The following is a 16,940-nucleotide window of genomic DNA, read 5'->3' as shown; positions in this document are numbered from 1 at the left end:
CTGAGGCAGACAAGCACTCCAGAGTCTGCTCCTGTAATCCTGGGCCACATGATCCGTTTAGAGGAAGACAAGGCCCCAGTGATGCCACTCGCCACAGGAAGCAGACGGGGTCATCGCAGGTCATCGCTTCGCTGACGTGAGGGCAACTGTCAGACTCGACCCAAGACTCTGTAATTACAGAACGGCTTCTAATCCTGAAACCTGCGAATGCAAAACATTCATAAGCAATGACTCAAAGTGAAGCAAGCTAAATGCCAACGTTTAAGAAGATACTGCTCCCACATTCTGGCAAAACAAGCTGTGTTAGAGCCAGATTTCTTAGCCAAATATAGTACAGCAGAGATTAAAATTAGAGAACAACCTACAATTTACTAAATTTCTAGGTCACTGCTTGGTTCTATTTGAAGTTATTCTTTCAAAAGCAAGAAAGCAATTTTTAAAGGGGTTGAAACCAAAATTGAACATCAATTAAGACAACATTAGCATCTGCTAGATTTAATTGTAGGCAATAACTGGATCATTTCAAGCTCTTCACCATTAATTTCATTTTCTGTGTTTAAAATATTTAAGAAATTGCTTCTTAATAATCAACATTGTCAACACTCATGTTGTTGTTGTTTTCTGTTGTTCATTTGTATTTTGTTTACACTTTGAACTTGTATTTTCATTGGTTTATAGGCCTAAAATATGTTAAATATTTATAATAGGTGTGTATATTAGGTTCAAAATGGCTTTAAATGCATAGTAGCACTGACACTTCTCTCTGTTTTAGTGTTTTGCTGAATTTTATTCATATTCCTTGAATTGTTTTTGCGTTGTTTGCTTTTTAGTTGTGTTGTTTATGTTGTTTTACTGGTGTAAAGCACTTTGGTCAACCTCAGCTGTAGTAAGGTGCTTTATAAATACATGTTGATTGATTGATTGATGGATTGAGGTTGATATATTATTATATTATATTACTAACAAGCAAATCTTTGATGGCGAAGATCACCCTTGTGATTGGTAAACACAACTGACGGCATTAAGATGAACCATGTTTCTTCCAAAAAAATAAGCGTTTTGCGCCATCTCAGAAGTGCATTTTAAGTGTGCTTCAAGATTTACACTCACCGGCCACTTTATTAGGTACACCTTAACAGTACCGGGTTGGACCCCCTTTTGCCTTCAGAACTGGAAAATTCCTCAGAGATTTTGGTCCATATTGACATGATAGCATCACGCAGTTGCTGCAGATTTGTCGGCTGCACATCCATGATGCGAATCTCCTGTTCCACCACATCCCAAAGTTGCTCTATTGGATTGAGTCTGGTGACTGTGGAGGCCATTTGAGTACAGTGAACTCATTGTCATGTTCACGAAACCAGTATGAGATGATTCGCGCTTTATGATATGGCGTGTTATCCTGCTGGAAGTAGCCATCAGAAGATGGGTACACTGTGGTCATAAAGGGATGGACATGATCAGCAACAATACTCAGGTAGGCTGTGTCATTGACACGATACTCAGTTGGTAGTAATGAGCCCAAAGTGTTCCAAGAAAATATCCCCCACACCATTACACCACCACCACCTCCAGCCTGTACCCTTGATACAAGGCAGGATGGATCCATCTCTCATGTTGTTGATGCCAAATTCTGACCCTATCATCCAAATTTTGCAGCAGAAATCGAGACTCATCAGACCAGGCAATGTTTTTTCAATCCTCCATTATCCAATTTTGGTGAACCTGTGCCAATTGTAGCCTCATTTTCCTGTTCTTAGCTGACAGGAGTGGCACCCGGTGTGGTCATCTGCTGCTGTAGCCCATCCGCCTCAAGGTTGGACATGTTGTTCATTCAGAGGTGCTCTTCTGCATACCTCAGTTGTAGCGAGTGTTTATTTGAGTTACTGTTGCCTTTCTATCAGCTGGAACCAGTCTGGTCATTCTCCTCTGACCTCTGGCATCAACAAGGCATTTGTGCCCACAGAACTGCCGCTCACTGGATATTTTAACCTTTTTGGACCATTCTCTGTAAAACCTAGTGGTGGTTGTGTGTGAATATCCCAGTAGATCAGCAGTTTCTGAAATACTCAGACCAGGTCGTCTGGCACCAAAGTCACAGTTCAAAGTCACTTAAATCACCTTTCTTCCTCATTCTGATGCTCAGTTTGAACTGCAGCAGATCATCTTGACCATGTCTACCTGCCTAAATGAATTGAGTTGATGCCATGTGATTGGCTGATTAGAAATTTCCGTTAACGAGCAGTTGGTTATTGGTACCTAATAAAGTGGCTGGTGAGTGTATATTTATATGGCTTTTCTTCTTCCAATTAATGACAGTTTTGAACATTTAATCAGGAATGTAGCAAATGTCTTGCTAGGTAGATCAGTATCGGCTACAGTTCAAATGTGAAACATTCAAATGACTGGATCGTTTACCAAATTGTCCTCTATTGACATTTTCGTTTTATCTTTATTTTGTTGACTATAATGTCAGCCAGGCCTGGGTGATCAATCAAAAAGGAATTGAAATTGATATTCAGAACCTATAATCGATCAAATTTTTTCAGGTAAATTTTTTAAATTACTTTCTCTACCGCATGTGGAGTCACATGGAAGCACTTTGTTAAGGCTGATTTAAACTTCTGCATCGAATGCACGGGTGTGGTCTGGCGCAGCCTTTGCGTGGTTGCAAACCCACTCACCTCTCAAAAAATGTAACTTCACATCGCACGTTTGCACTATATTGCAGATGATTGGAAGCTGCACCAGAGATGCCTTGAGACGGCATATTTTCCATTACAATAAAATTATTATTTCCATTGAAATATTTGTTTACAGAAGATGCAAGAAATGCACTGTTTATAATATTATGTCCAGAATAAACATAATATGTATGTAATATGTGAGCATATTTACTTGTTCAAAACTTGTCAGTAAACTATAAGAGGAAAAATTAAATAAATTAATAAATAAAATAATCATTCATTAATCATAATCGGTTTAAAATATTCAATTAATCAACATTTTGATTTTAGGCCAAATCGCCCAGCTCTATGTCAGCATATTTTTGTCATATTTTTTTTGTCATTTAAAATGTATACGATTCCTGGAAAACACTTTATTTATGGTATAATATGGTATATTTAAGTCTTAGTAGAGTGTCTGCTTAATATCTGTTGATACTGCTCCTTCAATAGACATTTATCTGACTACAAGAAACTTTGCAAGTACATGTCAACTTACAATAACCCTAACCACAACCTAACAGTCTGCTTATAATCTAATGAGAATTAGTTGACATGTAGATGCAATGTCACAAACAGACCATCAAAATTCATCACATTATTTGTTAATGATATTAACACTGGTTCATAATGGGTTGTTCACCAGTAGTGTTGTCACAAATGCCAACTTCAACGAGTCTGTACTGAAATTTAAAAAAATGAACACTACTAATTGGCCATTGTGTTCACCGACTGAAACCTGTGATGTGCTGAAGTTATTCAAAGCAAGGGCTCCTACACTTCCAATTCATTTTTGATTAGCTGTAACCTTCAAAGAAAAGACTTGTAATCTTTCTTTGTATTAAATCATTACTGTTTTCTCATTATGTCCAATTGCAATTTCAACAAAATAAAGTTGTTTTGTTCAACTGGCACTGTCCTGCTGGCAAGACAGATCCACATCTAATATTCCTTATTATTCATCACAAATCAAGTGTTCATAAATTGTGCTCCAAGTCTCATCTGACTGTATGAATGTTCATTTTGGAAGCAGAGAGAATTAATAGAAAACAAAACACCAAGAAAAGTTATTATGATAAAAATATGTGCACCTCTGAGATTTGCACACTCTTTACAGAACAGAGAGGATAAACCAAGGACACAGGGTGTGAATCAGAGTCTGTGTAATTCAGATTTGGATGTGTGCAATCTAGTTTTATGGGGTGTTTTCGTCTCTCACCTTTTCTCCCCTGAGGCTCCAAACAGTTGTCATGGAGACAGGGCCCCCAGGGCGACCAAGGCGTGAGGGGACAATGTTTCTGACAGGGAATGAAACAAAACTCAGCCAATGGTGGCAAAGGCCCTGTGCACAAGTTCTTCCCAACAGGCCGAGTGGCTAATAATGTAAAACACAGAGAGAGACAGTTGCATAAAAAAGTCTGTTTATTTTCAAAACTGTATAAAAAGCATTTATTTGGAGACCTACCAAAAATAAATGTAATTCAAATCCGCCTTTCTCACTGTGTGGCCAGAGATTACCATTTAAATCAAAAAACATAAATGCAAAAGAAAGTAAATCTTCCCCTTAGCGTTCTGCTAAGAGTCTCAACAGCCTATAAAGGATTAAAAAAAATGGGAGTGATCTAGAAAATCTTTTTTTTCCTCTCAAGTGTTTCTGCTGTTAACGCTCTTGTTTGAGTTAATCACATTTGCTTATTGTATTGGGAGATTTAACCCAAAATCAGAAGTTCTTCTTAAGTTTCAGTCTTGATGAAGTTGAATCTCATAACTGACTTTGATCGCACTTCATAGACAACAATATTTTACTCTTCATGTAAAGTGTATGTGAGATTAGTCTAACATCATCTGTCACTTTCCAAGATCAACCACTTTATCAGTCAATGGGTGTGCGTTGATAGTAATAATGCTGTAAATGGGGTAGTAAAGGGGTAGAAATTTTCCAGTAAATTTCTGGAAACTTTCCACACAAACTTAATTTAGGAAATTTACCGGAATTTATGGGAATTAATTTGAAATTTGGACAAATTTATTTAAAGGTCACATGAAGTGCTTTGAAACATGCCTTGTTTTTCGATGTTTGACAATCTAGACATAACAGAGAGAAAAAAAACAGCCTATAGCGTTTTAAAAAACAGCCAATGGTGTTTAAAAAAACAGCCAATAGCGTTTCTTTTTATCACAGCTCTGCCAGTGAGAGCAGTTGAGCTTCAAGCACATCAAATGAAAAGCGTCTCAAAGGGGGCGGGACATGTCAGATGCTAGAAAGTATTTGATTGATCAAGATTTGGTGAGAAAATGTAGTATGAGGTGATGTGAAAAAAAACTATTGATCAATTTAGGTGGAAGTGACAAACTGCAAACTTTACATGTTTACACTTGTTTTATATCTTCTAAATGAATTTCTAACTAATTTTGTCACTGTTTTGGAGCACACCAGCCAATAGCTATCCTTAAAACTAACAGACTAAAATGATCATTTCAAAAAATATTAAAATTTTCACAGGACCTTTGAGTTGTATCATATACAAACATAAATATAAACATTTTGTTTGGTCTTAAGCTATTGATAAGCTGAGATGCATGTAGATTTTGAAAAAAAAAATCCACAGCTGTAAGCTAATATGCATGCAAACTACAAAATTTCACTTTAAATAAAATGTGTTTACCCAAGAATTATCAAATCTTCTCAAATAATAATAGTAAGTCAGGGGTGTCACGGTGGCGCAGTGGGTAACATGATCACCTCATAGCAAGAAGGTTGCTGATTCGAGCCCCAGCTGGGTCAGCTGGCATTTCTTTGTGGGGTTTGCATGTTCTCCCCATGTTCACATGGGTTTCCTCCAGGTGCTCCGGTTTCCCCCACAGTCCAAAAGACATGCAGTACAGGTGAATTGAATAAGCTAAATTGGCCGTAGAACATGTGTGTGAATGCAAGAGTGTATGGGTGTTTCCCAGTGATGGGTTGCAGCTGGAAGTGCATCTGCTGTGCAAAACATATGCTGTGTAAAACATTACGCTGTGGCAACCCCAGATAAATAAAGATAAATAAAGGGACTAAGTTGAAATCCACACGAACACGGGGAGAACATGCCAACTGACCCAGCCGAGGCTCGAACTACCTACTGTGCCACCATGCTGCCCTCTTTATTAAACTGACTTTAAAAAAAGTCAGTCACTTGTACATTGCTAATAACCCACGATAATCGAAACCAGTGTTCTTACTATGAGAAGGAAATGTGTTGTCCTGAATCTGAACACAATATGCCTCTCGGGTCCTGATGCCACCTCCACACAGGACACTGGTATTGGTACGGCGATGGTCCTGCTGACTCAAAAGCGGAGTCACTTGGCACAGGTACCAGCTGGTGACTCTCCACTCATACCTGTGTTCACAGCCAATTCAAATACAAAGGCAAATTAAGGAGACATATTAAAGGGGTGGTTGGACAAAAAATTTAAATTCTTTCATCATTTACTCTCCCCTAAAAATGCTGAGTTCCACACAATTCATTCATGTTGCCTCAACACAAAAAAGTTAATTTAATAGTTTTTACAACATAAAACAATTAAGTAGTCCCTTAAAAAAACTTAGGAACTGTCTTGTTTCAACTCATTTTAAATAAATAGTTTGAACAAGCAGCAAAAGTCATTTTTTGAGTGCTGTTTGAGTTTCTTTTGCTGAAAACAAAATAAGATCTTTTAAAGAGAGCAGGAAACCTGTAACCATTGGCTTCCATAATATGTGTTGTTCATACTATGGAAGTCAACGGTTGCTGCTTTCTTTAAAAAAATTTCTATTGCGTTTACCAGAATAATGAAATGTATAAAGGTTTGAAACCACCTGAGGGTAAGTAAATAGTGAGTACATTTTCATTTTTGGGTCAACTATCCCCTTAATTCAGTCTTTTTAAAGTCAAGACAAATCCAATGTTTTAAGGAAGAAAATGTCTAGGCTCTTGGTTTTATTCATAAGATCTTGATTTGATGAAAGCAGAATGTTAATTGTAAAATAAATATTAAAAAAACATTATATTGAATTGAATTTGAAATTTGAAATTCCTGCTTTAATAATGAATTAGCTACAGAAAAAAAATCATGATTTATAGTAAAAATTTCATTTGTTTTATTTTGTCAACTACTGTTTGTTATTCTGACCAATTATCATTTTCTGTCAGATGTTTTTTTTAATTAGGATGAAATTGTAGCAGACCAAAAACATGTTCAAATATAATATTGTATTTTAATATTGAACCACCTAATAAACATTTACCCAATGAACCCAGAAAATCCACAAAACTGAGAATTGTCAAGTAGTGTCTTCATTTTTTTTTCTAAAGCTGTACAACTGCCTTCCTCTGATGAAGCATTTAATGGCGTGAGATCAGCCAATAGCAAACCACAATGATACAATAATCCAATCAATTCCCAACAGACAAAATTAGGTCCCGCCCCACATGTTTTCAGTTCAGGAAGATGTCTCTTTTAAAAAAAAGTCACAATAGTTGAGAAAAAAAATCATCACCACTTCCATTTCATGCTGGCTTTCAGTGAACTAAATCATTAAATGTCAAAAACAGAAGTCCACCATTTAACTGGAAGCTTGTGACATCTGATAAATTAATATGAGGTCTACATTTTGCACAATTATTCTTAACAACATGCATTTAGAAAACACATGGGGTAAATTCTAATTTCTTGCCAATGTTTGAAAAGATTTGCCTGCACAGTTCTGGCAGCGCAGTCTCTTCACCTTGGGCACAGCGGTAGTGCATCTTCCAAAATATTACAGTTTGCTTTTTCCTCCAGGACGGGGCATGGCTCTGCTCCACCAACGGCTGCTCGTATGAGGCTGCGGTTCCTGCGTCTGAAGCCCGGCGAAGGGTCAGATGTGCGGCACGTCTTTGAACACAGACTCCACTGTGACCAATCAGACACTTTACAGTCTCTGGGCATCACACACGAGCGAAAGTTCACTGCGCTGTTATCGTGGTCACAAAGGCTGGAGGTGAGAAAGAGATTTACAGTCATCATTTTGACCACATTTTTATGATTGTAAAATGAAGAATGGTTAGGCTGTAAAAAGATGATTGATATTCTGCGGCCATCTGGTACACGTTTTAATGGGTAACCTGGTGGGTGGTAGATAGATAGATAGACAGACAGACAGACAGACAGAGGGGGAAAAATGTTTTTTCCTGAGAATAATATTTCTAAAGGAGCTGTTGACATGGAGTTGAACCAGATTTTGGTAAAAAAAAAAAAAAAAAAACTCACATAAAAACAATACACACATTAAAATAAAACAAAACAAACAAACAAACAAAAAAGAACAAATGTGTCATGTTTAATAACAATGAAATGACAAAAAGAGAAATAACTGAACTACTGTATTTAATACTTCATATAAAAGGCTTTTCTTTGGTGATGGCAGCTTAAAGACGCCTCTCAAATAAAGAATGAAGTCACATGAATTGCTCAGGTGTACGTTTTTCACAGACTTCAACACTTCTTGATGGTTCTGTGGGTCTGGTGTATCAAATTTGATCTTTATTTTGTAATTTCTATTGGATTCAAGTCAGGTGATTGGCTGGGCCATTCTACAGCTTGATTTTCTTTCTCTGAAAGCATTTGAGAGTTACCTTACCTTGGCCGTGTTTTGGATCATTGTCTTGCTGAAATGTCCGCCCTGGTTTTATCTTCATCATCCTGATAGCGAAGATGTTGGACTGAAGCAGCTAATATTCAATTACAATGATGAAGAGCAGAGGATTGCTGAAGAACTACTGGGAGACTTCAGCTGCTGTCTGGGCTTTCACTGCCTTCTACACCTCCCTTTCTTCATGTGTTCAATACTTTTTTCTTACATCATTTCATTTTATTACACAACTTAATTTATAAACTAATTAGATTTGTTTTCTTTGCATATATGGATTTCTTTGGTTGTTATCAGCATTATGAGAAAATTTTAAGTCAACAGCATCTTTAGAAATATGTTTTCTAAGAAAAATGGTGGTGTTGAATACTTATTTTCCCCACGATAGATAGATAGATAGATAGATAGATAGATAGATAGATAGATAGATAGATAGATAGATAGATAGATAGATAGATAGATAGATAGATAGATAGATAGATAGATAGATGTAATTTCTTCCAAATGTAATATAAAAAAGTTGCAGTTTAAGTGCCATGTTTTTGGACACATTCATATAAATAACATACATACATAGAGAACATATACATAAATACAGTACATATACATACATCCATACATACATACAGTTCACATACACATACAGTACATATACACAAACACATACATGCATATACACACACACACATGCATGCATGCATACATACATACATACATACATACATACATACATACATACATACATACATACATACATACATATATGTTATTATATATTATATGGAATATGGTCAACAGATTACAATTATAAAAACAGTTTGGTTAGTTCAAAGTATTTCATTATTTTTTTTGCCAACAAATAGAAGTTTTCATCTGCTAACACTGAAGCTGTTGGCATGCATTTAGCCTCTGGCTACCATAACAAAAAAAGGTAGCAACATAAACAGAACATTTTTCAAGCTGTCTCTTGAACTCTCCAAGGCTTTAGCGTTGCTGCTGATTCTCACTGAATATATTGGCATACAAAACTAGCTAAAGCAAACTATGAAATCCTGGGAGAGAGAGGGATGGGGTGGTCTGTGGGTGTTCAATTTATTCAGAAGTTTAGTCTGGCTTAATACAAATGCAAAAAAAAGTTTGCAAACCGCCAGGGAAATCTTGTAATCTGCAGACAAAAAAAATTATGTTAATTCATTATACCGTGCATAAACAAGCGGTTCGAATAAAGACTGGCATTAGCATTGTATTGTTGGTAACAATCTTAATGTTTGCAGCACAGCATAGACAACAAAAGGCTGCTTGAAAAATGCTGATTGTAAAGCATGCTCCTTTATCCACTGAATTGGCATTTGATAAATATTAGTCGATTTAATGACCATCAACATACAAAAACAAAAAAACAAACAAACAAAAAACTGTGCTAAGGTTTAAAAAAATGATTGAAAAGATACAAGTTAGAAAGTCGAAGTTTAAGACACAATCTATGATGTTGGCTTGAGAGAGTCTAGCCTGAAACTGAAAAAAATGACAGCAATATTTCAGCATATTTTTAGTTTTAGCACAGTTTTTCTACAGTTCTAATTTTTAGTTTTCTCATAACATGTTACGAACATGTAATAACATGTTTGTTACATTTACAGTACATGTTTTAATAACTGAATTAGCTTGTTAGGAAGATTGCGTTGATAGCTTGTACAAGGTTACCATATTGTTATCAAATTAACATTTTGCTATTATGATTTTACTTTTTGCTACTTTAGAGCTACCATGTTTCTAGCACAGTTCACACTTCATTAGCATGAATTAGCAATTTGTTAGTAACAGTTAACATGAAAAAAAAAACATGTTGTTAGCATCCTTACTGAAAAAACCAGCCTAGGCTGGTTGGCTGGTTTTAGCTGTTTGACCAGCCTGGTTTTAGAGGGGTTTTAGCCACTTAGAGGCTGGTTTCTAGCCATTTCCAGCCTGGTCTTAACTGGTCAGGCTGGGAAATGACCAGCTAAAACCAGCTTGATCAGCTTAGCCAGGTGAGAGCCCAGCCAAAACCAGCTATGTCCAGCTTAAAATCAGGCTGGTCAAGCTGGTTTTAACTGGTTTTAGCTTAGGCTGGTTTAAGCTGTTTTTTTTTTTTTCAGTAGGGATAGCTTTGAAATTGTGACCTGACATAGTATTTTCATGTTTCTTCCACAGCTAGCATATTGTTAGTGTATACTGTTGGTAGCATGTAGATAACATTGTTAGCACGTTTCTAGCATGGTTACAACATTGCTAAAACATATTACAAACATGTCTTTAAACTTTACATGTTTGAACACATTATTAGCTTGTTTGGTAGCATTTAACTCATTGTTAACGTTTACCATGTAACTACAGTGATTAACCAAGATGTTAGCATATTCTAGGCTAGTTTTTGTAATTACATATAGCTAGACAGAGATAAAGGTATACGATTTAATGCTCGAAAGTTTTTACACCCTTTATTAAAATCTGTTGTTTTTTCTTAGATTTGATTGTCTGTTAAAAAGTTAGATTTAATTAAATATCAATAACAGCCTGAATTTCTCTGCCACATTTGGTGGTTGTAGCTTGAAAGCTTTAGGAGGAGACATGTTTTTAATCCCAGAAAAAGACTAGTAGATCAGTACATCTTTACTAAGACAACATACAGTAATAAGAATGTGCAAATGTGAAACACGTAACATTTCACTTGACAATAAAAATTAAATTCCAGTGGGATATTTATATTTAGACTCACACTTTTCATTAAATCTTTACATGCTATCATAAGCGTTTGATGCTGATAGCATGAAACATATTTCACATCAAATATTTTGTAGTCAGTTCATCATCTTGTTTCTTTTTCCACCAGATATTTTGTCTATAGATCCAATTCTTATGGCTCTCAGCGGATGTTATGAACTATAGTTACATGAATTATAAATACAAAGAGCTTGAAAATATCTGAAGCGAATCAAAAAGCATAACTCATCGTCTCACTAGATTTTAGCTGTTCTATGGTGTGTTTGGTTATTTTCAGAACGGTTTCTTCATTTTTTATGTTCACGCTGCTCTCTCTGGAGCTTATTATTGTAGTTTTCTAGGTGCAACAAGCGCTATTTCCATTAAAATCTAATAAAAAATGAATAAAAACCAGCAGGCTTGGGATCTTCCCGGAGCAGAAAAAAGAAAAGGCTATCTTTTCCGTATGACCCACAACAGAAGGTAAAATTTAGATTCTGTTATTTGACAATGTAACCAGTACTGCATATAAATAACATCATGTTCTCTAATGTAAACAGCATCATATGGCACAAGGCTATCAATCTGCGCTAAGAGGATAGCAGTGATTCATAAAGCAGACTCTAATGTCCTCACTGTTAGGAGGCATTAAAAAAATACATTTATTGCATAACATTGTTGCATAACTGTGTGCTAATAGTGCTGTATTATTTATTAATGGTCTGATCAGTAATGAGTATTCATTGCAACTCTGTTTGGCCGCAGTCCGTTCTGGCTACATCTTCAACAGTTCTTCAAAAGCTTTTGTTTCTCAACTCTTTTTATTCTTATTAATTGCAGCAATCTGTGGGCTGGTGTTCTGTGAAATGGTAAGCCCATTAGTTGGCCAGTTACTGCATACAGTTTAGCTGTGTTAGTTTCATGTCTGTTCTTCCACTTCACAGTCTTTTTTCATGTGTAATAATTTAACTTGAATCAATATTTTAAGTCTAAGGCTCATTCAAGAATGTAGCTATGGGTTCTGTTTATACACATACAAACATACATACATACATACATACATTCTGATTTAAAGTTATTTATTTATATTTATATTAAATTATTAAAACTATTAAAACTAATAGTTCGAACTTCAACGGTTTATCTTCCCATTATTTTTAACACATCGCATACACTGTAGTTATGCGTTGGCACAAAGTTACACCTCTTTCTTGACTTCACAAAGAAACAGCAACGCGTGTGACGTGACATCACTTTGTTGCAGAGACGCTATGGTTTAAATGCGGGCAAAGTAGAACACTGAAGTAACTGGAAGAGGAAAGCATGAGTATGTCTGCGGTCTGGAGTTTTTTATAAAGTTGATGACGACAACATTGCCAAAGCAAACTATGAGATATGTAAATTTGGGATTGCCTGCCGGGTAATTTAAGTTGAGGTGCTATTTGTAGTCTGAAACGTACGCAGAAAAAAATGCTGTTTTTCTCCCCTAAAGACTTGACATGCAGTCTCTGTCGCCATCTTGTGGCGGAACGTCAACCGTCTTTGCTCTGCTCAGTATGACAGGCTGGTCTCCAACATGCTGAATATTTAAAAAAGACTCTATCCCTCTAAATAAACTGCATAGTTGCATTCTGAACAACTATATTCTCACCTAAAAAAGCCTCAAAAGTACATTATGTTGCCCAACAGCTGCAATATTTGTCAAACTGTAGTCCTCTGCTTGCCACTCGTGTGGGCAGAGTAATACGCAAGGGTGAGGAGGCTGTACGAGTGCTGATATTACTTTAATATCTCAGGGCTTCCAGCCAACCAGAATCCAGAACCAGACAGAACTGTTGTATAAATATACATGGTAAAATAATAATAATAATTCATAAAATAAAACAAAAATGACTGATTTTAATGTCTTTAGTGAACAGATAACAACCTTATAAAGGACTATCAACTCATTCATTGACAGAATAACTGCCCACCTCAGCATGGCGTTCTTCCCGTCGCTCCTCAAACAGCGCAGCTGCCTCGTCTGATACCCAATGATGATCTCCCAGGACACTTTGTGGCCTTTTTCATCGTAATGGTTTTGACGATGAAAACCTTCAGTGTGCCGCTTTATTGTATAGGAAGTCCTAACTGTACTTTTCCCTAAATTAAAATCCACTGTTGTTTTTCCAACAGGTGCCACCCCTTTAGTTCTGCAAGGGCTCCAAGGCCCTGCCCACAAACTGTAGCTGTATTCCTGTTGGTCAGAAGGACAGAGGGCGGGGTGGCCTTGCTCATGTTTACAGGGGCGTGTCTGAGTCAAACTGGGACAGTCCATTCCTCCATACAGGGGTGTGGCCAGTACATCCCGTGTGCGCTGTTGAAGAGCCGACCCACACGTGCGGCTGCAAGTGGACCAATGGGTGAAAGCAGAGACGACACAATCCATCGGACAGGGTAACAGACAGGCCTGTTCTCCTTCTGGAGCTGAAGAAAACGCTTCACACACATGTAGGCTCACAGAGGAGTTGTTATTACGCTTCACACACTGCATATTTCGGCTCTGCACTCCACGTTGAGCGGTTACGCATCGATTGGCTGGGAGGAGAGGACTCGGAGTGCAGGGGCCCCATGGAGACAAGCGCCACTCAAACAGATCCTTTTGCCACTCGCACATCTTCACACACACTCTCTGATGCGCAGGGCGATCGGATGGAAAGCAGTTAGACTGATGTGTGCTCCAGCCTTCAGCATGGACACACCACACTGAGCGAGTCTGGAGGCCGAGCGAACCACAGTCACTGGCCACACACACACCCCATACACCTGAGGGAAACACACACAGAGACAGAGAGAGATGTGAGGTGTTGAACTCTTATAAGCACTGAATCTTTAAGGCAAAAGTTAAAGTATTCGCCCTCCATGTGAATTTATGTTTTCACATATTTCCCAAATGATGTATAAAAGAGCAAGGAATTTTCACAGTATTTCCTATAATGTTTTTTCTCCTGGAGAAAGTCTTTTTTGTTTTATTTCGGCTAGAATAAAAGCAGTTTTTAATTTTTTAAAACCATTTTAAGGTCAATATTATGCTCTCTTAAGCAATATTTTTTCCCGATTGTCTACAGAACAGACCACTGTTATACAATGACTTTCCTAATTACCCTAATTTACCCCAATTAACCTAGTTAAGCCTTTAAATTGCATTTTAAGCTGAATACTGAAAAATATGGAGTAAAATATGTGCTTTCATTATGGCAAAGATGAAAGAAATCAGACATTAGAAATGAGTTATGTTTAAAACTATTATATTTAGAAATGTGCTGATAAAATCTTCTTTCCATTATACAGAATTTGGGAAAAAAACAAGGGCGAATGAGAGTGTATGTGTGTTTCCAAGTGATGGGTTGCAGCTGGAAGGGCATCCGCTGCCTAAAACATATGCTAAATAAGTTGATGGTTCATTCCGCTGTGGTGACCCCTGATTAATAAAGGGACTAAGCCAAAAAGAAAATGAATGAATGTATTAAATGAATGAATGAATAATTCGGAAGGGCTAATAATTCTGACTTCAACTGCACATTCAGATAATCAGGTTTAATCATTTTACAACTGCGCTGTCAAAAAAAAGGAGCTGAGATAAAGTACACTGACGAAATCTGTCATCTTTAAATATCACCTGATAAGAATGTAAAATTAGAGAGCAGACAATTGCAAATCTACTTTCCATCTTGCTTTCGATATACACCTAAAGGCCACATATTTTAGCTCTCCTGTGAAATATTTGTTATTTTTTAGATATTTTTTAAAGTGTTGTTTAATGTTTTTAACACATTTTAAATGTAATATATTAATATTATAATACTTTACGCAAGGGAGCGTCACAGTGGCGCAGTGGGTAGCACGATCACCTCATAGCAAGAAGGTCGCTGGTTCAAGCCTCGACTGGGTCAGTTGGCATTTCTGTGTGGAGTTTGCATGTTCTCCCCGTGTTCACTTGGGTTTCCCCCACAAGTCCAAAGACATGCGGTACAGGTGAATTGGGTAAGCTAAATTAGTGCATGTGTGTGAATGAGTGTGTATGGATTGTTCCAAGTGATTGGTTGAGGCTTAAAGGGCATCCACTGCGTAAAAAACATGTATTTAATAACTGATTTATTTTGACTTAGCTATGATGACAGTGCATCATAATTTACTAGTCATTTCACAAACTACTAAAGTATTTAGCTTAAAGTGCAATTTAGAACTAACTACACGGTAAAAAACGATATGATCAATTAGTCCTGACAGTATATGTTTTTAGGTCATTGTAACTTAACAGTGTTAAGTGTTAATCATGTTCAAACTTAATTTTATAAGTTATGTATGCATGTATATGTATTATATATATGTATTATATATATATATATATATATATATATATATATATATATATATATATATATATATATATATATATATATATATATATATATATATATATATATATATATATATATATAAATTAAATCTGAAATATTTGGGAAATAATTACAATTTCTAATAATTGTTCATTTTTTTTCCATCTCAAATAAAATCAAATGTATTTATATTTACATACATGTACACAAACACATAGACAGTACATAGACAAATACATAAATAAACAGATTTATTTATTTATTTATTTATTTATTTATTTATTTATTTATATTTTTCAACAGAAAGATATAAAAAGATAAACGTCCCTGACTTTTTCAGCAGGTTCCTGCTCTGCAGAACATAAAAACATACAGACACCCTTATCATTTCGTCCATCAACACATGAGAACAGTACAAACAATCACCAAACATACAAAATTAAGAGAAACAGACTGCTATCTCAGTGCCTACAGTGATAGTTGACCATCACATGACGAGCATGGGATTTTTAAAAAAAGTCTCAGTGTTGGTATTGTTCTCATTCCAGGCTTTTGTGAATACATAAGAGAAATATCTCTGTCCATTACAGTTTTTAAAAGCTGGTAAATGCAAACATCCATTTGTTACAGATCTGGTGGAATGATCAGTCATTGTATTAAGCTTTGGTACCAAAGCACTAAGGGCTGCTAAGGTAAAACTAAAACTTAAAACTAAGTCCCTGTGAACCGGAATCTGCGATTGTTATTCTGTTATTATATAATGTGACAATTTCTAGAGAAAAGGAATATTAAATGAGACAACAGTGGGCATGGCTCGGTTTATTTACTGTGGGCTGAATGGATGCAGTAAAGTAGGCATTTATTTTTGAAAGATCGGGAAAGAGGTTTTAGAAGAGTTATGACAACCTGACAATCTGATAAATTAACTGAAAACAAACAGGAAGTGCATTTCCAGATTTCAATTACAGATTTGACAGGCAAACCTATTTTTTTCTTAATGACATGCACAGATGAACTGTTTACCACTAAACTAGCAATGTGAGCTAACAAAATCATATGGTTAGTAGTGATTTCTTGGGGACTTTAAAATTTGATAGTACAATTTAATCCCTGTATATAACAATAAAATATTATATGACAAAAAATGCTTATTGTGCTACTTTAACATATTTTAATAGAGTAATTTAGATTTAAGGGACATTTTTTTAGGTTTAACTTTATAGTATTAGTCAGCTTGACTGAGTTGAGAAGACCAGAAAAGTTAGTTTGATTCAACTAAATAAAATTAAAGCTGCATTTTATACACTCTACACTTATAAATAAAGCACCAAAAAAAAAGTAAATATTTAAACTCAGCAAAACAGCAACCTGAGATAAAAACTTACTTGTTAAAAATAAGACGACTGAATAAAAAGCTAAGAATTAGGGACATAAAAAGACACA

The 16,940-nt window shown here is 36.0% G+C and overlaps 1 protein-coding gene across 1 annotated transcript in view; it reads right to left on the bottom strand.

Annotated features, from left to right (window-relative positions):
* The window catches only part of thsd7bb (thrombospondin, type I, domain containing 7Bb), a 111,341-nt gene that overhangs the window by 77,321 nt on the left and 17,080 nt on the right, over positions 1 to 16,940 (bottom strand). The window contains exons 2-6 of the mRNA XM_056468854.1: positions 13,092 to 13,971; positions 7,477 to 7,725; positions 5,949 to 6,109; positions 3,946 to 4,101; positions 1 to 201 (exon numbers count right to left, since the gene is read on the bottom strand). Coding sequence (XP_056324829.1) covers positions 1 to 201; positions 3,946 to 4,101; positions 5,949 to 6,109; positions 7,477 to 7,725; positions 13,092 to 13,971 — 1,647 coding nt within the window. The remainder of the gene's footprint in view (positions 202 to 3,945; positions 4,102 to 5,948; positions 6,110 to 7,476; positions 7,726 to 13,091; positions 13,972 to 16,940) is intronic.

This window comes from Danio aesculapii, chromosome 11 (genome assembly GCF_903798145.1).
Source record: "Danio aesculapii chromosome 11, fDanAes4.1, whole genome shotgun sequence".
Lineage (NCBI taxonomy): Eukaryota > Metazoa > Chordata > Actinopteri > Cypriniformes > Danionidae > Danio > Danio aesculapii.
Note: the sequence above shows the minus strand (reverse complement) of the source record. Positions and strands in the feature narration are given on the sequence as shown.